Raw genomic sequence first — 21,309 nt, 5'->3', positions numbered from 1 at the left:
AAAAGAACCTTTTTATCTCCTGACTCCTTTAAAATACCTTTCTTGCAATTATCAGCAAAATATACTGGCAATATGTTGGCTCAGCTGGAGCAGTAGCTGGAAAAGCAAAGTGCTTGGACTTACCATAGGCAGGAAATCCTCCTACAGTCCTTTCCAAGAACATAACCAGCAAAATGTTACTGTCATCTTGTTCCGCTGCACCCCAATACCCATGATCATGTCCAACATATGGAGTACTTGCAGCTCTCGGATGGGAACTACAAACCTCCACTGTCTCTGGAATTTGCTTGTGGACATAGAAGCTGTAACTTTTGGACACTATTCATTAAAACACCATTATGTTTTACTTTTAGCTCCAAGACAAAATCTAGTATATAGAGATCTGTAGCAGGAACAGCTCTTGAAATAAATAGAAAAGGTTATTTATTTATTTATTGAAGGAAGCAAGACAAGGTGCCTTATTTACAAATGCAATCTGGCTTAAGAACAGTTTTGTTTTCCACTGGCTCATCATTCTGAAGGTTATTCCAGCATCTGATATGCATCCCAGTCATACAAATGATGAAAAGGGGATTTTGCTGTTAAAACCCAGCAAAAAAACCAAACCCAACTCCTACCACAGAGCCAACAGGCAAGGAATCAGTGGAGATGATGGGCAGAAAGTGCCATGTATTTGCTAATAGCATCTTGGTGCTGCCAATGGATGCAGGCAAATAAACAATTTCTCCTGATGAAATGAGTTGTTTCTGTCTTCCTACAGGTTATTTTCCCAAGCGTTGCTGACAGGGAGGTACAAATAATCCCAACACTGTTCTGCTGACAGCTCTAATAATCTTATTTATTATATGATAAATCTCTTTTCTGCGCTGAAATTGTTATGTCTTGATACCCTTTTCCTCTTTTGTGGTCTGGTGGCTGCCAAACTGAAACAACAGGATGAGAAATCACACCATCAAGATTTGTTAGACCTCGCCATGGCTCCTCTCCCTCCTATTTCTCCTGATTCCTGAGGAACTCGGTAGTAGCTTGCAGAGGAGGAGGGAGGCAACTTCAGAACAGGCAAATATTGCCTAAGGAAGCCCAGCTGAAAGCAAGCAGAGCCCTACTTGTTAAGAAAAAAATGCTCAGCTTTCTTCTCCTGGACATTTTTCCTTCCTTTAAAAACCATTATTTATATCAAATCTTGTCCAGAATCTTGGGGGAAATGGAGGAAAGACTCTGAAATAGCTGAAGGTGCCTTGTAACTCCTGCTTCTGCAAGACATGAAGGATACAGGCCTCCTTTAGACACTGTATGAGCACCTTGGGCTCAGCTCTGCAGCACTGAGGACAAAGTACAGCAACTCAGTACGTCGATGTAATTGCCAAGGAAGGATGCCACAAGGTGCTACCCAACCTCTAGGGAAGCAATACATCTACAGAAATATCAAAAAATTCCCATCCATTGAGCTGCTTTAGAATTTTTATCTTTATCAAAGTCTTCACAAAATAAAAGCCCAACCTATGAAAACCAAATTAACTGTGTTAATTAATCCTATCTACAATAAAAGAAGGACAGCTCCAAACTGTTTCTTGGTGTGGTTCTTAGGGGATTGCATTGCCCTCAGGTCCCTCTGAAAATAGCAGCCATGGACTTTAATAGATACATTGAATCCCAGCTACAATCAACTGTTGACCTGAGCTGTGCTAGCCCAAGATGAATGAGATCTCCTCACCCTCAGGATGCCACCACTGTGACCATGTTGGGCTGCTCTGTCCCAAACTGGCCAGGTCCATAGACAAACTGAAAATGCACAGAGAGATAACTTGGGACAGCACAGTTCCAGAAATAATTCCATGGGCTCCTCCACTGTGGAAGAAATACTACAAAATCTCCATGCTGAAGCTTGTGGGCTCCTTTCCACACTGCACTCCCTGACTTAATCCCCATAATGAGAAGAGGAACAGCAAAAATTCCTTCATTCCAGCTAAAACCACCTCATGCTTTTTCTCCTAGGCTCCGGGGGCAGAGGTGATAGCTGCACTGTCTGAGAGCTGTAGGGCTAAAATGCTGGTGCAGAGGCAATCCCACACTATCTTTGGCCAGGACACAGGAAAATTGATGCCATGTTGTTGCTGGAGGGCACCAAGAACCAGATATTTTACTTTTCTTCTGGATGTCCCCAGCCATGAGAAGGAAGAAGGGGCAACATCTTTTATTTAAGCAGACTCCTTCGACCTCATATATTCAAGCAAAACTCCTGAAGGTGTTATATGTTGCTCAAACCAAACAGCAGTAAAAACACAAAGCATAGGAGTAGAACAAAAGGGAGATAAAACAAAGTGAAAAAGGGAGAAAAAAGGAATAAACCAAGGAAAGAGCCCCAATCTTGTACCTGATGCGTAGCAAACTATACAGTATATACATCTTCATCATGTATTATCCTCCCCGAAGAGCAAACAAAAAAGACCTTGGTAACACAGAGGAAATTAAAAAACATATACACCCTGTATTGCATTTGCCACAGAGCAAGCAAAATGTTTATATGCTAGTCTCTATAACTTAATGCTGTGTAACAGCATTTTTTTCTTTAAATTTACAAAACAAAATATTTATTGAGAAATAACCTAATATTGCTCTTCGATACACTTCTGTAGAAAAGTAAGACTTGAAGTTAAACTTCAGCAAACTGCAGCTAATGGGAGCCCATGAATGGCTACAAAAATCCTCTGCTCAAGTCAGTCCTTGGAAGTATTACCATGTATTGCTGCAATTCTGTATATAAAGGTGATATATATATATATATATATATATGTATATATATATATATATATACACACACATATACATATACATATACATATACATATATATATATACACATATACATATATATATATGCACACACACATATCTACCTCCCATGTACAGACAATGGGTGGTGGGGAGACTTGTTATTACTGCTGAAGCTTAAGACACTGGTTAACCTCATGTACAGCAGATTCATTTCCATGTTCCATGCATCTTACATTGACTTCATGAAAATGAGAACACAAATAGGAAGAAAAGGAAAACTTTAGTCAAACACTGCTTTAGAAACGCTGTGTCAGAGGTCAAAGTCCTTCATTCATACGAACCACTGAATTTCCCCTTTTATCTTTTCTTTTTTTTTTTTTTTTTTAGTCAAAATAAATCTCAGGGCTAGTGTACAAAGTGCAGGATTGACCCACTTGAGGAAGCAACTTTAAAACCGAGTTACAATGGCACCATCCCATTCACCAACTGGACCTTCATCTCTTGAAGGCTGTTCATTATCTTCTTCTGGTGACCAACAAGTGTCACTCCCAGGCGTCTCAAATCCCTGTGGGAGAAAGCAGACGTTGGTTCCATGGACCTCTCAGGCCATGCTGCCGCACATACCATGCTCTGCATGCGCTGATGCTGCTGCCAGCGCCTACCTGTTACCACTGACAGCTCCCGAAGCCAAGTTTAGTTGGCAAATTTTCTTTTCCCTATTTTTAAAAAACTGTTTTTATGGCTGACAGCATCTCAGAGAGGTGATGTGATTTGAATGACATCACCTCCCTGACCAAGGAGAAAGGCTGAACAGCAAAATGTCAGCACCATCTTTGGCCAAGGATTCTGCCAGGTAAGAAAAGTCCTATTTCCAAGAGAAAAGCCATGTAAGAAAGTCTGTGTTGCAGTTTCCTCTTCTTGTAAGAGAGGCTGGTATTTGATCTCAGATATGAGCAGTGAGGAGTGAGGTCAATTCAGGCTTCCTTTCTCTTCAGATGAGGCAAAGCCAAAGAAACACAAATGACAAAAGCCTCGAGCATGGCCACCAGCCTGATGACCCCCTAAAGTCAACAGGAATTGGCAAAGCTGCTCCCCTCTGGGTCTTTGTAAATCTTCCCATAAACCTGCATTTCTTTTTCTTTTTTTTTTTTTTTTTGTGAATACTATAAGCCAAAGGCATTTGTGTTGAGTCTGCCTACTGGGCTGCCATTACAGGAAAGCTATAAAATAAGATAGTTTATATAAAATGCAGGATCAGGAGAAAAGTTTCTTTTCTCATAAACTCAGCCCTCTAAAATTTAGGTGTATAGTTGAAAGCAATCACCGAGATTCACATGAATGATATGAAAGAGGCACCTCCAGGGGACAATTTATTCCATCCAAAGACAGGAGTGGGACAAGTCATCTCCTAGATATACTACAGCAGGACTTGACTGGTCAGGATTCAATGACACATCTAAAGCCAGGTAAGGCCATCGGTTATGGCAGAGTATAATTGTATAGATTTTCTATTAGATGGAAAAGTGTTAACAAAGAAATTGTAGGAATAAAATCTCAGAAGAAACATCAAAACAGTTGTGCATGTGCTTCCAGCACAAGACACAGAAAACATTAGAAAAGCAGCTTGACTTATAGGACATGTGGTATTTTGTCTGAAGACTTGCAAAAGAGAAATATCAGCCCTTTGCTTTCTACCTCCAGATTGGACTGAATAAAGGGTGTTTCAAACTCAGGTCTTACAGTGCTGCCAATACACTCAGGAATCCCAGACTGCTGACATCCTGTGTGTAAGTCTTGTAGGAGAAAGCTCTCCACTGAAAGCCAGTGAGACATGATCTCCTTGAACACACAGCTGATTTTTGGAAACCTGGTGCATTCATGCAAAGGCTGGGGATCACTGGCAAGACCTGGAAGCCCAACCATCACTTGAAATATATTGCAAACGTGGCCTACAGTTCATAGCATGGCTGCGTTCTGGACTGCAGGTGTACATGTGCAGTCACCACCAAAACATTTTCACACAACACATGAGCTATCCCTGGAGGTGTTCCTCTCTCAGCACCTTCACATTCTTGACAGAAATTCCTACACAAGTACAACCAATCATCCATGTCCAAAAATTCACAGATGAACATTGCTTTGAATAAAAAGCAATCCTGAGTGAAGGCTAATACATTAATACATAAACTAGTTGAAGACAAAAGCTAGATCCGTTGTTCTCCAAGGACTGTCATGTTTTCAGCCTTTTGATTTGGAAAATACCAGATTTTTTGCTTCAGGCTAAACACATAATTTCATTATTGTACCCTTTTTCAGCAATGCATCTCAACAATGCAAAAGAAAATCACAATGCAAGGGGCACAGAGCAAAGGAGGTCAATGAGACACATTAGCAGTGCTCCTTACTGGGCAGAGAAAAGGCTGCAGCATCTGTAAAAGGTATCTGTCTTAGGGGGACGTGCCTTCATTACTGCCTCTACTGCAAGCCATCTTAATATTAAAGGAAAATGAAGTAATGCTATTGTTACATGCAATTTATTTTATGTACACAGCACAGTTGGAAGTTCACACCAAAGATAAAAAAATAAAAAAAAACAAACAAAAACCCCTCCAACAAACCCAAAACCCAACACAGTATAGGACCTGATTTTTAAAAGAGCCAACATTCATCTTCCCCCTGCTGAGTGCTGCTCTGCTAGCACTTTTTGAAAATTCAGCTTTGTTTTTCAGGTATCTAAAGTGCAAGCTGAGCTCTTTTGAAATTCCAGTAGCATGTACTTCACAGATGTATAAGTTCTGATACTCTTGCATGTTATGCAGAAAAAAATAGCCTGAAACCTTGACAAAGGCATGTATGTCTTGGCATTTCACACACAGCCCCATCAGTCTAATAAAAAACGCCTATGCACTACACAGTCTTTTTCCCCCCTTGTATAGTATTCCCTTAACTCAATATCCTTGAGGAGTGCCTCACTGATTTACAAGAGAGAAAGACGAAAAGAAGAGTTTCTGGTTTCAATCCATTAGCTGCTCACCAGGGGAAACAGTCTATTTTTTTTTGAATATCAAATCCTCTCAAATGTGAAGCCACCAGCCAAAGGCAAGGGGACTCCTTAGAGAGGGGAAAACACTACTGTGGGGTCTCTCACCTCTGCAAAAATGAACCAGAAGACAAAGCTCCTGAGCCAGATGCTCACCTAGTATAAAATCAGCAGCTTTATTCAAAAGCCACCTTGCACATAGCAAAGACAGCAACAAAACTTTCCAAAAACTGCCTAGAGAACATAGGAGCTTTAATTCCCATTTTTAAGCATCACTTATAGGACATTGCACACTCCTGTGCATCCAGTGCTGAAGGACTTGAAGCAGCATTAAGGCAGAAGCCGATTTTAAACAAAACTGGGTGGGCAAACCAGCTTGTTTGGGGACAAAAACCCTCTCGAGAACTTCTGTGCCAAAGGGCTGAAAAATAGCTGTTCTCAAGCTCCAGTCCAGAGCTGCCTGGCTCACGTTACTGCAGCCAAGTGGTAATTTCACTGGGCTCAGCTCTGCAGAGGAAGAAAAGACATAGCTAAGACCTCTGGGCAAACAACACTTCCAATCGGGATCCAGGCTGCACCTTGCTGTGGGAGTGACCCAACCCCTGGTGCTGGGTTTTGTGCGTTCTGCCACAGTGGAGATATGTGCACTTATGTGCTGTGTGGCCTCCCTGCTTCAAAATACTTGGCCTCCCTAGCCATGAGACAACATTTATTCATATTTTAGGGAGACAGTCTCCCCTTTTGATTTCTTTCAGTCATGTAGGACTGAAAATGAAGGCAGGCAGGAATTCAAATCACTTGTCCACACAGTACTAAAATGCTGATCTAAGTTGACAAAAAAGCCAAGGAAATAAAGGGGGAAATTGGTGTGGGCTCATCCCAAACAGCCTGTATATGGCTGCACACATGCTGCTCTCTTACCACAGCCTTACACGGAAGTCCAGCTGCAACATGACGGTGACAACATCGTATGCCCTTCCCTGCAATATCCTCTGTTTGCAAGGGTTGAATTCACAGTCTTCATGTTGCAAGAAATATATTTAAAACATTTTATTTACAAACAGAACTACTTATACACCATGGACCAGTTTGCCAAACACAGTGTAGACTAGGACTGGATTTCCACATAAAATACAACCCCCCTCACCGGCCGGTTAGTCATGCAAGCAAAAGGGACAGGTTCCTGAACAATCTCCGTAGTTGCTAGCCACCAACCTACCACAGATATTTTGTATTTCATCTCCCATTCAAGCCAGATTTCACCACTCTTCTAAACATGGTGTAGCTACAATTGCCCATGGAGACTGGGACTACTCATGGAGTTAGTTGTCAGTTAGAATGGAGGGGGAATCAAGAACAACCTCAAAGAACTTCAGATGATGTTAGAGAGGAATCCACTTGCTAGGGACTTCTGCATGAAATGAGGACTTAAAAAATTGTTTTAAGAGTTCATCTGCTCTTATTCATAATTCCTGTTCTACCTCATTACAGGATGAGAAATTGTTCAGGCATAGACACAACATTACAATCTCAGGACTGAGATTTTAGGTTAAGAATAAGCATCTAGAGCAGGTGAATTCTTAAATGCTCTTCATTCAGTATAACTTTTAATAAATAATTTATTTTATTTTAGAAGAAAAAATATATACAATGCAAAGCAACACAGCACATATTATTACAAATATTCAGAGCTCTTCATCTAATAACAAACAACAGGGTGTCCTGAGATTCAGTGAGTACAGATCTTTCAAAAGGTGAAAATATGTAGTCCACATGGTTATTAATTGGTCCAGTCAGAGGTCAGACTGAAACTCATGTCATGGATCTATCTATTCTTGAGTATTGTCCTCGTAAAGTTATTCTTGCAGTGGATTGAAAGAGCTCCAGACACACTCAAAGTCACTAGGTGGTCCACAAGTTTAAAGAGCAGGTCTGGTCCACTGGAAAGGTTCCCTTCAAGTCTGATATCCAGTTGGAAAGAGGGGGTGGAGGGTGAGGCTCCACTTTTCACAAGGTGATTCATCCCTTTGTAAGAATTAGAGCTAAATGTAGAAATCACTCTTTGTTTGAACACATACATTTTCAGGTCTTTGCTTAAGCAGGCAGAGCTTAGGACCTGGGGCGATATTCAGTGGTTTAGCTTTTTAATCTTTTGCTTTCAGAAATTTGTCACCAATACTACTCTTTTCTGAAATAAATGCATCAACCTGCCAGCCTGACAGAATCAGGGTGGTAATCAGGATTTTGCTTTGCATGCAGGGAGGGAGGATTTAAAAAAAAAAAAAAAAGCTGAACAGTTACTATCTCAACCAGCTCCTCCAAAGAAGCCATAAGCTGGGCACCCACAGTCACCAGTCCTATCAGCATTATAGCCAACCTCTCCTACAGCACTAGTAATTTTTTTTCTTCAGTAGATTTTATGAATTCTTTACATTCATCACTTTTTTCTTGCCTTTTCTGGCAGCAATTATCCAGTTCCCCTTTCTTCATCTAATTTCTACATCTGTCTCCTACACAGTTGGAATTTGGCAAAGCTCATTTTGGATGGTATTTGAAGGCAACCTCTCAAATTGTGAAGACTGTTTTACTGATGTCATTTGGGGAAAGCAAGCTTCTTTCAGATGTTCAGATCACCTTTTCACCTGATCCCCCCAAGTCCCAGCTCTGGAATATACAGAACAGTTGCCTCTATTAGAAATGACAAGGAACATTTAACCTGAATTCTCCTTTGCAGAGTACAAAATGTTTTGTTGTTCCATTTTACAGGGAGAAAAAGGTATTAAAACCTCCAGAAAACTAACCCCCCCCCAGTACATCAACCTTTAAAGAACTTTGCTTGTTCTGTTTATTTCCTGGAGAACCCATGAGAGCCTCAGATGAGCCCATCAGGAGCCATTTTTCTCCCTTACTTAATTTTTAAAGGGCAATTTGCCAGTTTACATCAATCTATGTGGTTCAGGCCCTCAATATGTGACATTTTCCCTCTTAAGCCACCATAATGGTTTCTCTTTTTTTAACAGCTGAGAATCTGGTATTTTGTCTTCTTTTTACTGTGTCTAAAAGGGATGACAGAAGTTTTGATTTGGATGGCCAGTTTGCTTTATAGTTAATCACCCATAGTTTTCCCAAAAATAGGCCAGAGCAGGGTCAAGCCTTCTTTCTAAGCCACCACTGCAATGCAAAGGTGTGTGGGCTGAGAGAGAAGAAGCAAGCAAACATCTCTGCAAGCACCTCTGTCCACAGGCAGCTGTGGTGGGGATGGGGAACTTATTTGGTGGCATGGATAACTAATTAGCTGAATTAGTTTCAGCCTTTCTTTCAGTTTCAACTGAAATGCAAGATGGATCCATGAAATGTCTCCTTTCAGTTTAAAAAACACCCAAAGAAACAAAATCCAGAAGATCCTCAGGCTCCCAGGCATCAGGTCCTTTGAACTGCTCTGCTGCTCTAAAAGCCCAGAAAGCTGAAGCTGAGCAGCTCAGACATGTTGTCTCCATTGAGGTGAGTAGGATGACACTTGTGCTATGGAGAACATACTGGGACTTGGTGAGGGGGCCTTAGAGGAGGTTTGCAGCTGGAGGTCAGAGCATCTCTAGCAGCTATTATCTTACTTAAAGACTTCCAAATCAACTTGCCTTTCTTGCTAGAACTCTACAGATAATGGGTTTCTTGGTTCATTGCCAATTAGAACAACCATTTTGAAGCACTTTTTGGGTAGCCTGAAAAGGTCTTGGGGGATATTTTTGAAATTTCTGGAATACTGAAGAGTAAATATGGGGAAATAGTTAAGTTTTAAAGACAAATTAGGGATCTAATTTTATAATCTGAAATGTTGCATTTGAGGAATTATTAGAAATGGTTTGCCAGCAGCATGGGATGATGCTAAGACTGTGTCAGCACAGAGGGATGGGAAGACTGAAGACACATGAGTAACTTCAAATTTGCTGTCAAAAACATCCACTAATTTGGCCTTAAACTCAGCATTTTCTCTGACTCAAACCAATGCATGTCACTTCTGAGCATTTAGTTTAGAGCTCTTGAAATTACATAAAGTTCTAAAGGGAAACAAAATAAAACCCAAATTCTCTTTTCTACGTGACTCATTCAGCCAAACAGCAACAAGTTTGTGATATATTTTAGACAACCTGAATTTTCTACCATGTTGCTCTAGTTACAAGATTGAGGTACTACAGTAAAGGAGAATGCTCCTTTTCTCTTAAATTGCTACATCATCCTATCCCTCTTCTTCCCACTCAACCTCTGGCTAGGTATTGCTTCCATGTGGTCATCCTGGGGATGGTCCTCTTGGTTAACATTTGTAGATTACCAGTCTAAACTGTGGAGTCCTCAAAAGCCAAAGTAACATGGCATGTAATTAATTGCAGGTCTAGGCTGGGAAAGAACATGTAAGAATCTCAGGAACTCAAAAAAGGATCTAGGTAGAAATCCATGCACCCTGAGTTTCCCAGACAGTTGCTAGAGAGGATTTAATCCCTAGCTCAGCGATTTAATGTAAATGCCTGAAGAAAGACTGGATGAGTCCAGGTGTAAGGGGCAAATACTGATGATGTGAGTGGAGCAAATAAAATCAGTGTGAGAGCAGATATGCTCCTGCATGCCTTCCAGGTAGGTAATGCAAAACTGAACTCCACAGAGATGTTACCGACCTGCATCACAGGCAAAGGACCTTCTATGCTGTATGGTGAGCTCCACAGCAAGCCCTGTGGCAGACAGGAGGAAATGCTGCAGTTCTGTGGGGTGGGGGGATTTTTCTTGTTTTATTCTTAACCTTGGCACCAATTCTGTATGTGCACTGGCAATCTGCATGTGGTCAGAGGAGACACAATGTTCTCCCAAGCAGCACAGAGCATAATTCTTCCCACTCTGCCCTAATGCCTGCAGTAAACTAAGCTCAAATTAACCCAGCTAGAAAGGCAGGCTTTGAGGTGAGTTTGAGAAAGTAGCAGGTAGTAGGAGAAAAGTCTGGCATAATTACACAAGCAAGTCAGGCAATTAAAGGTTGAGCATAACAAATTATCAGCCCCAAGGCATTTACCAAGTCCTTTGAGTGGTATTGCCCCAACTGCAGTCATAGCCATGGGCAAAAACCAAGGACACATTGAGAATAAAGAGTCTCAGCCAGGAAGTCTGTCTCCTAGAGATGTGGGTTTGCTGATGTTTTTCCGTTGGCATTGGCTGTATCTATTCCTGTTACTGCTGAATACTATTTCCATGCCTTACTAGGCTTGACTGTCCACCTGGTTACATCCAAATCAACTGTGAAACCAGCTAATCTGGTGTGAAGCTGGTATATCTCAGCAGGAACTCTAGCACCTATGTATTTACTAGGGTGGGGGCTGGTAACCCCAAATAATCAAGTGCTATTGTGTTGAGAGGACAACCAGGCAAATACTCAAACACATGCATTAATTTTGTCAGTAAAGGAGCCAGAGTATGGCTGCTGATGTAGGGGTTGTAAGTTTTAGTCTTGCCTGCACTTGTTATCATGAATAGAGATGCTACAAGGGAAACTGCTGACTGCAAACAAAGGGTAACATTTTTCCCTTTCTGCAGCTTCATCCCTGCATATTTTTGAATTGTCTTTCCTTCCCGCCTCCCCTTGCAATTGGAACAAATGAGGTGAAAATGATTTGGACACTACTCACTCTAGGGTCACCTGAGCCACTGCATCCATTGAACTGTATCCATTCTCCATGAAGATCTCCGTGTATCGGCCCATTTTGATGGCTTCCAGCCATTCACCCACCGACCTGTAGGTACCAGTCCCGACTGGACTGTGCTCTACCAACAGATTTGAGACTCTAAAGACAAGCAAAAACAAAGAAGCAAACAGAATCAGTACCAAGATGTACACAACATGATACAAGTTCCTTGCATTTTTATTATAGTAATGATGATTCTTTTGTTCTACTTTCAGTGGTTGCTGCAGCATAAATTCTCCCAGCAGGCTTTATATGCAATGTATCAAACACACCATTTCACCTGTAGCTTCACTCACTTTTGAGTTAGTTCCTGCCATTTCCAATCCTCACCACAAGCAAAAAGAGGAGGAGAAGCTGCTGGGGTCCATCACTGCTGGTCACTTTTCAAACATCACCTCCTAAGAGCACAGGAACAGGCAATTCCCAAATGTCGGAAGTCAAGCAGGGGAGGCAGAAGGCCGGCTTGTCTGAGCAGGGATCTTCTCTTAGAAAAAGGGCAAAAAAGGAAGGTGTATTGTTGCAAACCTGCGCTAGAGGAGACTGCACACACCAATGTGATGTTCAAGCAAATCCCAAGTTTATTCAAAACACAGGTATATATGACCTCAAGTGAACCCGCCCCAGGTGCGGTGGTCTGACTCCAATTGGTTGAGGCTGGAAACATGTACTTTTAAGGTGAAAACGAAACTTGAAGGTGGTCCTTCAGACCCACCTGAATCAGGGGCTGCAACAGTGTATGCCCTGTAGAAACAAGGTCAAGTGACATGGCAAGAATATGGAAGTTCTGCTTGCTGTGGTAGAGAGAAAATTCATGCAGCCAAATCTCAGCTGGACATCAAGCTGGCCAGAAATGTGGGGCACAATAAAAAGAGTTTTTTCAAATATATTAACGGCAATAGGCAGCATAGAAATATCATCAGCCCATTATAGCATGAGGATGGTCACCTCACAAAGAGGGACAGAGACAAGGCAGAAATGGTTAATGCTTTCTTTGTCTTCAACACGCATGACAGATCAAGGGTGTCTCAGTGCCCTGATCTGGAGGACCATGAGTGTGAGAATGATAAACTTCCAGTTGACCTTGAAATTCGGCAGGATCTGCTGCACTAGCTGGATCCCTGCATATCTGTGGTGCCTGATGGGACTCATCCAAGAATCCTTCAGAGCTGCTGATATCATTGCAAGACATCTCTTGAATTTTGAGCAGTCTTGGGAATCTGGACAGGTCTTAGCTTATTGGAAGCTGGTGAATGTTGTTATGATTTTCAGGAAGGGCAAGAAGAAGGACCCTGGGAACTGCAGGTCTGTCAGTCTCACTTCAGTGTCTGGTAAAGTTATGGAGAAGATTATTCTGGGAGGTATTGAAAAGCACTTGAAAGACAATGCAGTTATTGGTCACAGACAGCACAGCTTCATGAAAGGGAACTCCTGCTTATTAAACTTGATTTCCTTTTATGACAAGGTAGCCCACCCAGCTGGTTAAGAGAAGCCAGCTGATGTAATCTTTTTGGATTTCAGTAAAGTTTTCAATCAGAGGATCCTTCTGGACCTAATGTCCAGCACTCAGCTGGATAAACACATCATGTAGTGGGTGAGCAACTGGCTCCTAGGTCAAACACAAAGGGTAACACTGAATGGGGTTACATCAGGCTGGCATCTGGTCACTAGTGGACTGGTCATTTAGGGCTCCATCTTAGGCCCAGTGCTCTCCAATATCTTCATAAATGACTTCCATGCAGGACTGGAAGGGATACTGAGCAAATCTGCAGACGACACAAAGCTGGGAGGAGCTGCTGACTCCCTTGGAGGCAGGGAAGCCCTGCAGGGAGACCTCAACAAATTAAGAGGACTGGGCAATCACCAACCATGTGAAGTTCAACAAGAGCAAGTGTCGGATTCTGCACCTGGGACAGGGAAACCCTGGATGTTTGTACAGACTGGGGAATGAGATGCTGGAAAGCAGTGCCATGGAAAGAGACCTGGGGGTCCTGGTCAATGGCGAGTTGAATATGAGTCAGCAGTGGCCAGGAGGGCAGCCAGGAGGGCCAACCGTGTCCTGGGGGGCATCTGGCACAGCATTGCCATCTGGTTGAGGCAGGGGATTGTCCTGCTCTGCTCTGCACTGCGGCGGCCTCACGTTGAATATTGTGTGCAGTTTTGGGCACCGCAATATAAGAAAGATAGTAAGCTGTTAGGCAGCATATAAATGAGGGCAATGAAGATGGTGAAGGGCCTTGAGGGAAAGCCATATGAGGAGAGACTGAGGTCGCTTGGTCTGTTTAGCTTGGAGAAGAGAAGACTGATGGGAGACTTCATTGCAGTCCAATGCAAGAGGAAGAGGAGGGGCAGACACTGTTCCTCACCCAGATGCTGGCTGGGCACTGGAACAGGCTCCCCAGGGAAGTGGTCACTGCACCAAGCTTACCAGAGTTTGGTAAGAAGTGTTTGGACAATACTCTTGGGCACACGTTCTAGCTCTTGGGGATGGTCCTGTGCAGGGTTAAAAGTTGGACTCGATTATCCTTGTGGGTTCCTTCCAACTCGACAGATTCTCTTGGCTCCCCATCACTCTTAATTCAAAGTCTTCGGTTTCACTCCTCCTGCTCTGTTTTCTTCCTCTGCCTTTAAAGTTCATAATTAAATTAAGACAGCCCAGAGCCTGGAAGCTGAAATCCAAATTACATTTCCCAGCAGCAGCCATCAATGGTAGGCTGCTGTTAACACTTCAGGGGCTGTTTCCACAGAGTCATGTGGGGGTTTCAGATGCAGACAACATCCAGTGAGCCCTGCAGAGAGCATCAATGCTCCAACCACACTCCAGCCCTGAAGCCAGAGGTGCTCACTCACTCCAGACCTCACCATGGCAATTGCTACCTGCTCAGTTATGCCACACACGGAAGAAGCAATTCAGGCAAATAATAACCCTTCACCGTGGCAGAAGCATTGACAGAGTACCTGGCACAAGCGACTTGTGTCACAGACAGGTCCACCACCCTACTAATGATGTACAGAGAGCAAAAGGGGCTTGTTCAAGGTCATCCAGGAAAGAAACTAGACTGCTGCCTGCTTTGTAAAGTGGGACATACAGCTAACATAAGCCTTGTGTAAAGATTATTACCTACAGGTAAAAAAACATTTTCTGGGTCAGCCTGGGATGGTGAGTATTACATTTGTAAGACTTTCAAGTAGACGAGGAGCTGGGGTATTATATTATTATAGCACTTCAGGAATCTTCAAATATTTTATGTGCACATTAGTATTATTTGTTTATTTAATAGCAATGCTGAAGGGTCCAATAAAATATGAATACTTGCAGTATCAAGAACATAATGGCTTCCCATAACATTTTATACACATGAGAAATTCAAAACTCCTATGTAATCATAATGAGAAGTGGATTTTCATCACTAATGTCAGGAGGTACCTACTGATATCCACATGCTGTAATGTAGAGAGTGACTTCCTCCCTTATTTGCATTAATGAGAATTTCCATAAAGAACACATTACATATATAAAAAAAATCCTTTACAGCTGCTCTACATTGAAATTATGATTCATTTGGAATTACTATGGTCTGGGCACACCAATCTATGAGTATAGAAACAGCCCCAAAGCCTGGCTCTTCAGGTGCTCCATCTATATCAAAAAAAACCACAGCAGCTCTGAAAAGGAGAGGTTTGGAATTGCATGGACCCATACATGGAATAAAACATCAGCAAAGTGCTTAGCAGCTGAAGGAAATGGTTTGCTGCCTATTTTCCTCTTTTCTGGCATAACAGTTTGGTAGAAAAGAGTGTATGAACCACCATATAACAGGCCTGGAAAATAACTGTTCTAAATGGAAAATAAAAGAAAAACATCACATATTTTATGCTATCATAAACCTTTTCCTGCAGGTTTGCTGGCACTGACATTACATGTAATTGCTAACAAGAATAATTTCTTCTTCAGACAGTAAGTGATGCATGTAAAATAGCCAGAGGAATCAAATCTATCTTGTATTTAAAAATTAACAGAGATTTCAGGTTCTTCTCTTTCAATGCATGAAATAGCACATGTGGGAACATGCCACCATGGGGATGTCCAGCTGCAACAGGAAAGATGGCCCACAGGTAGCTGTGTGAGATCCATTCAGAAGGTGTGGAGGCAAAAGACTATAAGCTTGCAATAGTACACCTGTTTTGGTCCACACCACCAGTCTAACCTTATTTTATCTCCCTCTTACCCGTCCCAGAAAAACAACATATCTTTTTTTTTTCCTTCTCTGAGAAAATGCTTTCCTGAAGGGCCTTATCCAGTGTTAATCAGGGGAACTCCACTGCCATGAGTGGAGTTTTATATATATAAATGTATGTATGTCTCTGTGTGTGTGTGTATATATATATACACACACACACAGACATTTTACGTGTGTGTGTGTGTGTGTGTGTGTGTGTGTGTGTGTGTGTGTATAATTACTCCTTCATAATCTTGCAAGGAACTAAGTAATGAGCAGCACTGAGGGCTCATAGAAAAAGCCTCTCCAAGACCCCAGTATGGTGAAGACCCCAATACTAATATTCAGAAAATATTCAGCTCTTTTCCCTGAAGTGCAGCTTTATTTCTTGACTGTGTTTACCTTACTTGTAGCTGTGTAGCTATTCAGATTCATGTTTAAATGTGAACTGGCTGCTCTATTGACTTAATGTGGTTTTAGCAAAGCATTCATGTACATGGGGAACTTCAGAGATGCTCTCACGATTACCAAGTCTCTCACAACTTGTAGTGGCGGCCAGCAGGCCTGGGAATAGTTGTGGATGGATGTACCTGGACACCTGTGAGCTTTGCACATTTGAAGAGTTTCCCCAAGAGATGCTCTTCATTTGTATTACCAAAATAAGTTCAACAGGCAGATAATCTGAGCAGCATTTAGTACCTACTTCATGCACTCAAGTCTTGCCTTCTCTAACCTTGGGGTAGAGCACAGGTAGCTTTATCATAGACCTATAAATACTGCTGAAACTCCTGTTTCTGGAAGACACACCACAATACTTTTCTTTGTGGCAGCAGCACTGCATTTAGAGTAAGTGAATTGCTCACCTGGCTGCTGATTGCAACAGAAAAAGTTGATTTGAGAAAAATCCTGGACATAATGAAGCTGGAAGAACATCCACCCACAGCTGTACACAGGGTAAATAATCAGAGAGAATTCAACTCCAGGAGTGGGTATTTAGACAAGGAGTTTGCTCTGAGAAATGGTTCTGGACTGAGTTTGTACCTGCTTGATGCATTAACCAACGTCTTCAAGCTGCTTGGGTTACGGATGAGCTTGTCCAACATGCTGACAATTTCGTCAAACTTTGGCCTGCTGTTGCGGTCTTTCTGCCAGCAGTCAAGCATTAGTTGGTAGAGAGCAGCAGGGCAGTCCATGGGACTTGGCAGGCGATAGCCTTCCTCTACGGCTTTAATCACCTACAGGAGACAAAACGCAAGGCTTTTCTTCCTCTCACCTTCTTCCGAAATGCAACTTGACTTAAATATAGAACTTAGGGACCAGCAATATGCTCATGTAGAATCCTGCCACAACCCTCAACTCTGCGTGTAAGAGGCAAACCCACTGAATCCTGCTATCTTTCATATTTTCTAAGGGATGTGTTGATTAACTTAATTTTTGGTCATTGAAAAGTGAATCCAGAAAGCCGAGGCACTGCTGCAACCAGGGAGTCAGATTATCAGGTTGTACTTGTTCAAAGCTCAGTTGCAGTCTGTAGGTTATATACCAGGAAACTCCTGGAGTCTACGCCAAGTCCACAAAAGCAGCCTACAGGGTTTTCTGGCACCTTTCTGGAGTGCAGTGATTTTGTTTATTCTGATGTTGGCTTCTTTTTAAATGAAACAGCCTGTGCTAGACCACAAATTTGTATTACAGTAATAAAAGTCTGACTGTATTTCAAAAGAGACTTTGAATACTAATTGATGGATGGATTCATGGCAGAGTCAGAACAACCATCTCATATATCATTCAATACTGTCTGGGTCTAGTCGTTTCTCAGTGTGGCCACATTTCTGCCAGGAATTTAAAGTGTCAGTCCAAGAGTATGTAAATTAAAACCAGGGGAGTTGTTGCACTGATTTCAAATACAAACCATCTATGGTTTTATATCTAAAGCCTGCCCTCTTGAAAGGCAGAAATGAATAAATGGGGGCAGAATTGAAGAAAGTAACTTGTTCTCCCCAGTTTGGGGCAGATTTACAGCAGGGCTCCAAGCCCAGCAGTTCCCATTTTGAACCGTTACAATTTTCAGGAGAATACAGCTCACATTTCAAGATATAAGGGCCTATGTCTGCATCAAGACAGTCCCAGCAGCCCATCTGCACATTGTCTACTCCCAAGACTCTTTGACCAAAAAGAGCTAGAAGCAGATATTTGCTATGTGGAAAACCATAGTGCTTCACTGTGGGACTCCCAGGACTGACTCAGATGCCATTCATTCCAGGCACCGTCTTACGATTTGAAAACATCCTGTGTTTAAAAAGAAGGCTCTGTGGTTAGCATTGAAGTCTTTTCTTGATCTTTAATCCCTGGTTGAACAGTATAGGAAGAGCTGGCATTGCACTTTAGAAGGCTCCAAAGTCAGGACTGCATGGATTGCTTTCCAGTCGTTCTCCATCACAAAGCTTTTTGTTAAGTGGAAGAGTTCCAGGAATGGGCCAGGCTGGCTGACCAGCAGTAGTTGGAACCTCAAACTTCCTAAGGATTTATGTAGTAGAGAAGCAGTTAGGTAAGGCTTTATGATCTCCTTGAAGGGTAGTAAGCGTGTCTGAAGATCTGGGCCCCAACATGTATAGTCCTTTTGCGCCCATCTAAGATTTCATCTGTCAGTGGAGCAGTTGCACCGCTCTCCACCCAACCTGTACTTTCAAGACAGTATCTTCAAAGACCTGGCTGTTGCTCCCAGCATCAAACCCCAGCCCCACTACAGTATGGTATTGGCACTATCTGTTCTTCACATCATGATTTTCAGCTGGTCCCTAATTCCAAATTTGCAGCTGCACTATTAAAAAAGTCTCTGTGTGGCACAGCCATGAGAACGTTATTTGCTGTGTCCATGTGTGTATTTATAACAATAATGGAACATCCTCCAGCTGTAGCAGAAGGAAAATAGTAGCAAGACTGGGAGCAGACCATCTGGCACCAGCTCAGAATATCTGAACTACAACTGCAATGGGGTTATGCATGTTTGATATTCCTGGCAGTAACATCACAATCAATAGCGTTAACTCAATTTACAGGATGTTGTTCGTCCTGGCGATACAATGTAAATGGTGTCAAAATACTGTGAGGAGCTAGGACACTGAAATACAGTCTTGCATCTGAAGGTGCCTTCGAGGGTCTAGCAATAAGAGGAGCAAAAGAATGAAACAAAAAAGACCCAGTCACTTGTCACCACAATTTCTTAGAAAATAAGAAAAAGGCACACTTGCTGTTCCATTCATTGGTGTGTACTGCTTTGTAAGACTTGAAGAGCTAATTTTTGCTCCAAAAGAGGCATTTTTGTCCCTCTCTTTCTTCTGAACAAGCACTACTCACTTATGGATTGGAATGTCTGAACTGGATGTTTGTGAGAGGATGATTTGGGATAGTCTATTCCAGTAAACCAAAGCAACACTTTCAGGTCTGTGTTTTCATAAATCCACCACTCTGAATAGTATAAAACAACCACTGTGACCATTTTTCTTAGCAACCTGTGCAACACAGGCCATGAAATTTCTCTCAACAATTCCTGCATCAAAGCCTCATCTTACGGTCAAGCCAAAGCATACTTTTAGAGGGCCACCCAGAAAACAGTATGACTTGAAAATGTGGTTTGTAGCCTTTGCAGTTACAATGCTGTCTGCCCTATTGCACTGCACCTCCCTTTAAAGCAATGCATCTGTAACATGGTGAGAATAATTTTACTCTTCTTCAACTTTGCTTGTAAATGATGAGATTTAATTACAAGTCATGCAACAAGAAACTCCTGAGCAACGGAGTCCAAAATTGATGTGACCCCTTGGTCCTCTGCACAACAGCCAATGCTGTATCTAACACCACTGACTCTTCTGTCAGCACAAGCAGCAGAGGTAAGAAGTAGAGGAGGCTCTCAGGAGATGAAGAAGGAGGGCAAAAATTGCATGAGAAACGTGCCATAGCCCTGAATTAAATTCCTAGGCCACCACCATTGAGACACTTGCTATCTGCACGTAGGCAGAAGCAAGTAACACACAGAGGTTATACAAGCAAAGCCTGAGCAGAAACTAATGCTCATAAACATTCACCAGTCCTTTGCTTTCTGCTTTCACACCAGGCAAGTGTGAAATTTACCCTGTGTCCCACAGTGTATGGCGGCATTTGGGTTTTTTGAAACTTTTCTGCAAAGCATGGATGTTCATAGTGTTATGATCCAGACAAGGGACTCCCCTGGCCATGGAGCAGTATTTCACTGGCACCAGCCTTAATCTTAGCCTGGCATTTACTGAACAACATCTGTGCTATATCAGTGCATCAGCACTAAAGATGGCTACAGTGCTCAGCGTGAGTGAAAAAGCTTGGCTCTCAAGTGTTGCATTTTCTGCACAGACCATGGAAGAAAACCTCTGTATTTGATTGAGATAAATCCCTGTGTAGACACATACTGTTTACCAAACTTCCTGCAAATGTGACTGCCTCAGCAATGCAGAAGCAGTGGGGCATTCATGTCAAACAACACGCTCAGGTCCCTGGCAAGAAGCGTGGCGTGACAGTCTCAAAGATACTGCTCGTTTCCACGCCTGGACTCAAAGTGAGACAAGACAGCAGCTCAGCATGATGGGTAGTAACACCCACTGATGGAAAAGGCTTGCAAAGAATACCCAGGAGAAGCAGAATACTCAGCCGAGGCCTTTGCTGCCAGTGAAACAGCAGAAAGTCATGGGGATAAGGATGCTTCTCAAAAAGAGCAGAAAGGTGGCATGACCAGAAGAAACTCATGGTGAAAACCCATCTAGTGGTAGGAACTCCACAGGCAGCAGGGCTGCCCTATGTGCTTCATGGTGAATCCGACCTCATGGCTAGTTGGCATCCTCAGAGACCTTCACACATCGTGGTTCACAGAGATGTGAAGAGAAAGGAGTGGTCTAGAAAATCTGGCAACTCCAGGCTTAATTTTTTTATCCTTCGGCAAGAACAGATGTTGATGGTGAGCTCAGGGTAGAATGTAACTCTGCAGTAGGATCAAGAGATGCTGACCCAGGTTGGGATTGGAGCTGCAGTCAGGTAGGACACAGTGACCCCAAGCATCTCCCTGTTTGGAGATGATTCAGAGGGTGGGCTTGAGGTCAGAGGCTCAAGAGGGCATTGGAACTCAAGAGGAAGGGGACACTAGTTGAAGGGTATTGTACAAATGAATCATAGCATCTTGTGTTAGCACAGACTTACAAGACGTTCACAACAGGATCAAAACTATTCTCTCGAGATCAGCTATGCACAAACAACCAAGACGCACTTCTGTAGACCGTTGTCACTAGATCAAATCACCCAGCTTTTGTGCAGGGAAACAAAGCCCTTATCATGACTCTCTTGAGTTTCTGCTTTATGTGGTAGCAGGGGTTTGAACACACAATTGAAATGATGCCAGTTTATCAGCATCTATTCCCTGGCAGGCCTTTGTCATCAAGCAGAGGAGGGACAGGCTCCAGCTCTAACAGCATTAGTGAAGCTCCACTGGTCTGCTGGGGAAGCAGGCTTGCCTCTGTGCAGACACATTTCCCTC

At 42.6% G+C, this 21,309-nt stretch overlaps 1 protein-coding gene across 12 annotated transcripts in view; it reads right to left on the bottom strand.

The window, feature by feature from the left end:
• Positions 1 to 832: 832 nt before the first annotated feature.
• EPHA5 (EPH receptor A5) overlaps positions 833 to 21,309 on the bottom strand; it is a 206,152-nt gene continuing 185,675 nt past the window's right edge. For 9 of the 12 annotated variants that reach the window (XM_071556045.1, XM_071556049.1, XM_071556046.1 and 6 more), the window contains 3 exons: positions 16,797 to 16,990; positions 11,482 to 11,637; positions 833 to 3,340 (listed from right to left, as the gene is read on the bottom strand). In XM_071556045.1, coding sequence (XP_071412146.1) covers positions 3,235 to 3,340; positions 11,482 to 11,637; positions 16,797 to 16,990 — 456 coding nt within the window. In that variant the 3' untranslated portion in view covers positions 833 to 3,234. Of the gene's footprint in view, positions 3,341 to 7,672; positions 7,841 to 11,481; positions 11,638 to 16,796; positions 16,991 to 21,309 lie in introns of those variants that run through there. The other 3 variants (XM_071556047.1, XM_071556048.1, XM_071556053.1) reach the window with 2 other exon arrangements.

Source organism: Pithys albifrons, chromosome 5 (assembly GCF_047495875.1).
Source record: "Pithys albifrons albifrons isolate INPA30051 chromosome 5, PitAlb_v1, whole genome shotgun sequence".
Lineage (NCBI taxonomy): Eukaryota > Metazoa > Chordata > Aves > Passeriformes > Thamnophilidae > Pithys > Pithys albifrons.
The sequence above is the reverse complement of the archived record's forward strand: the minus strand, read 5'-3'. Positions and strand labels throughout refer to the sequence as shown.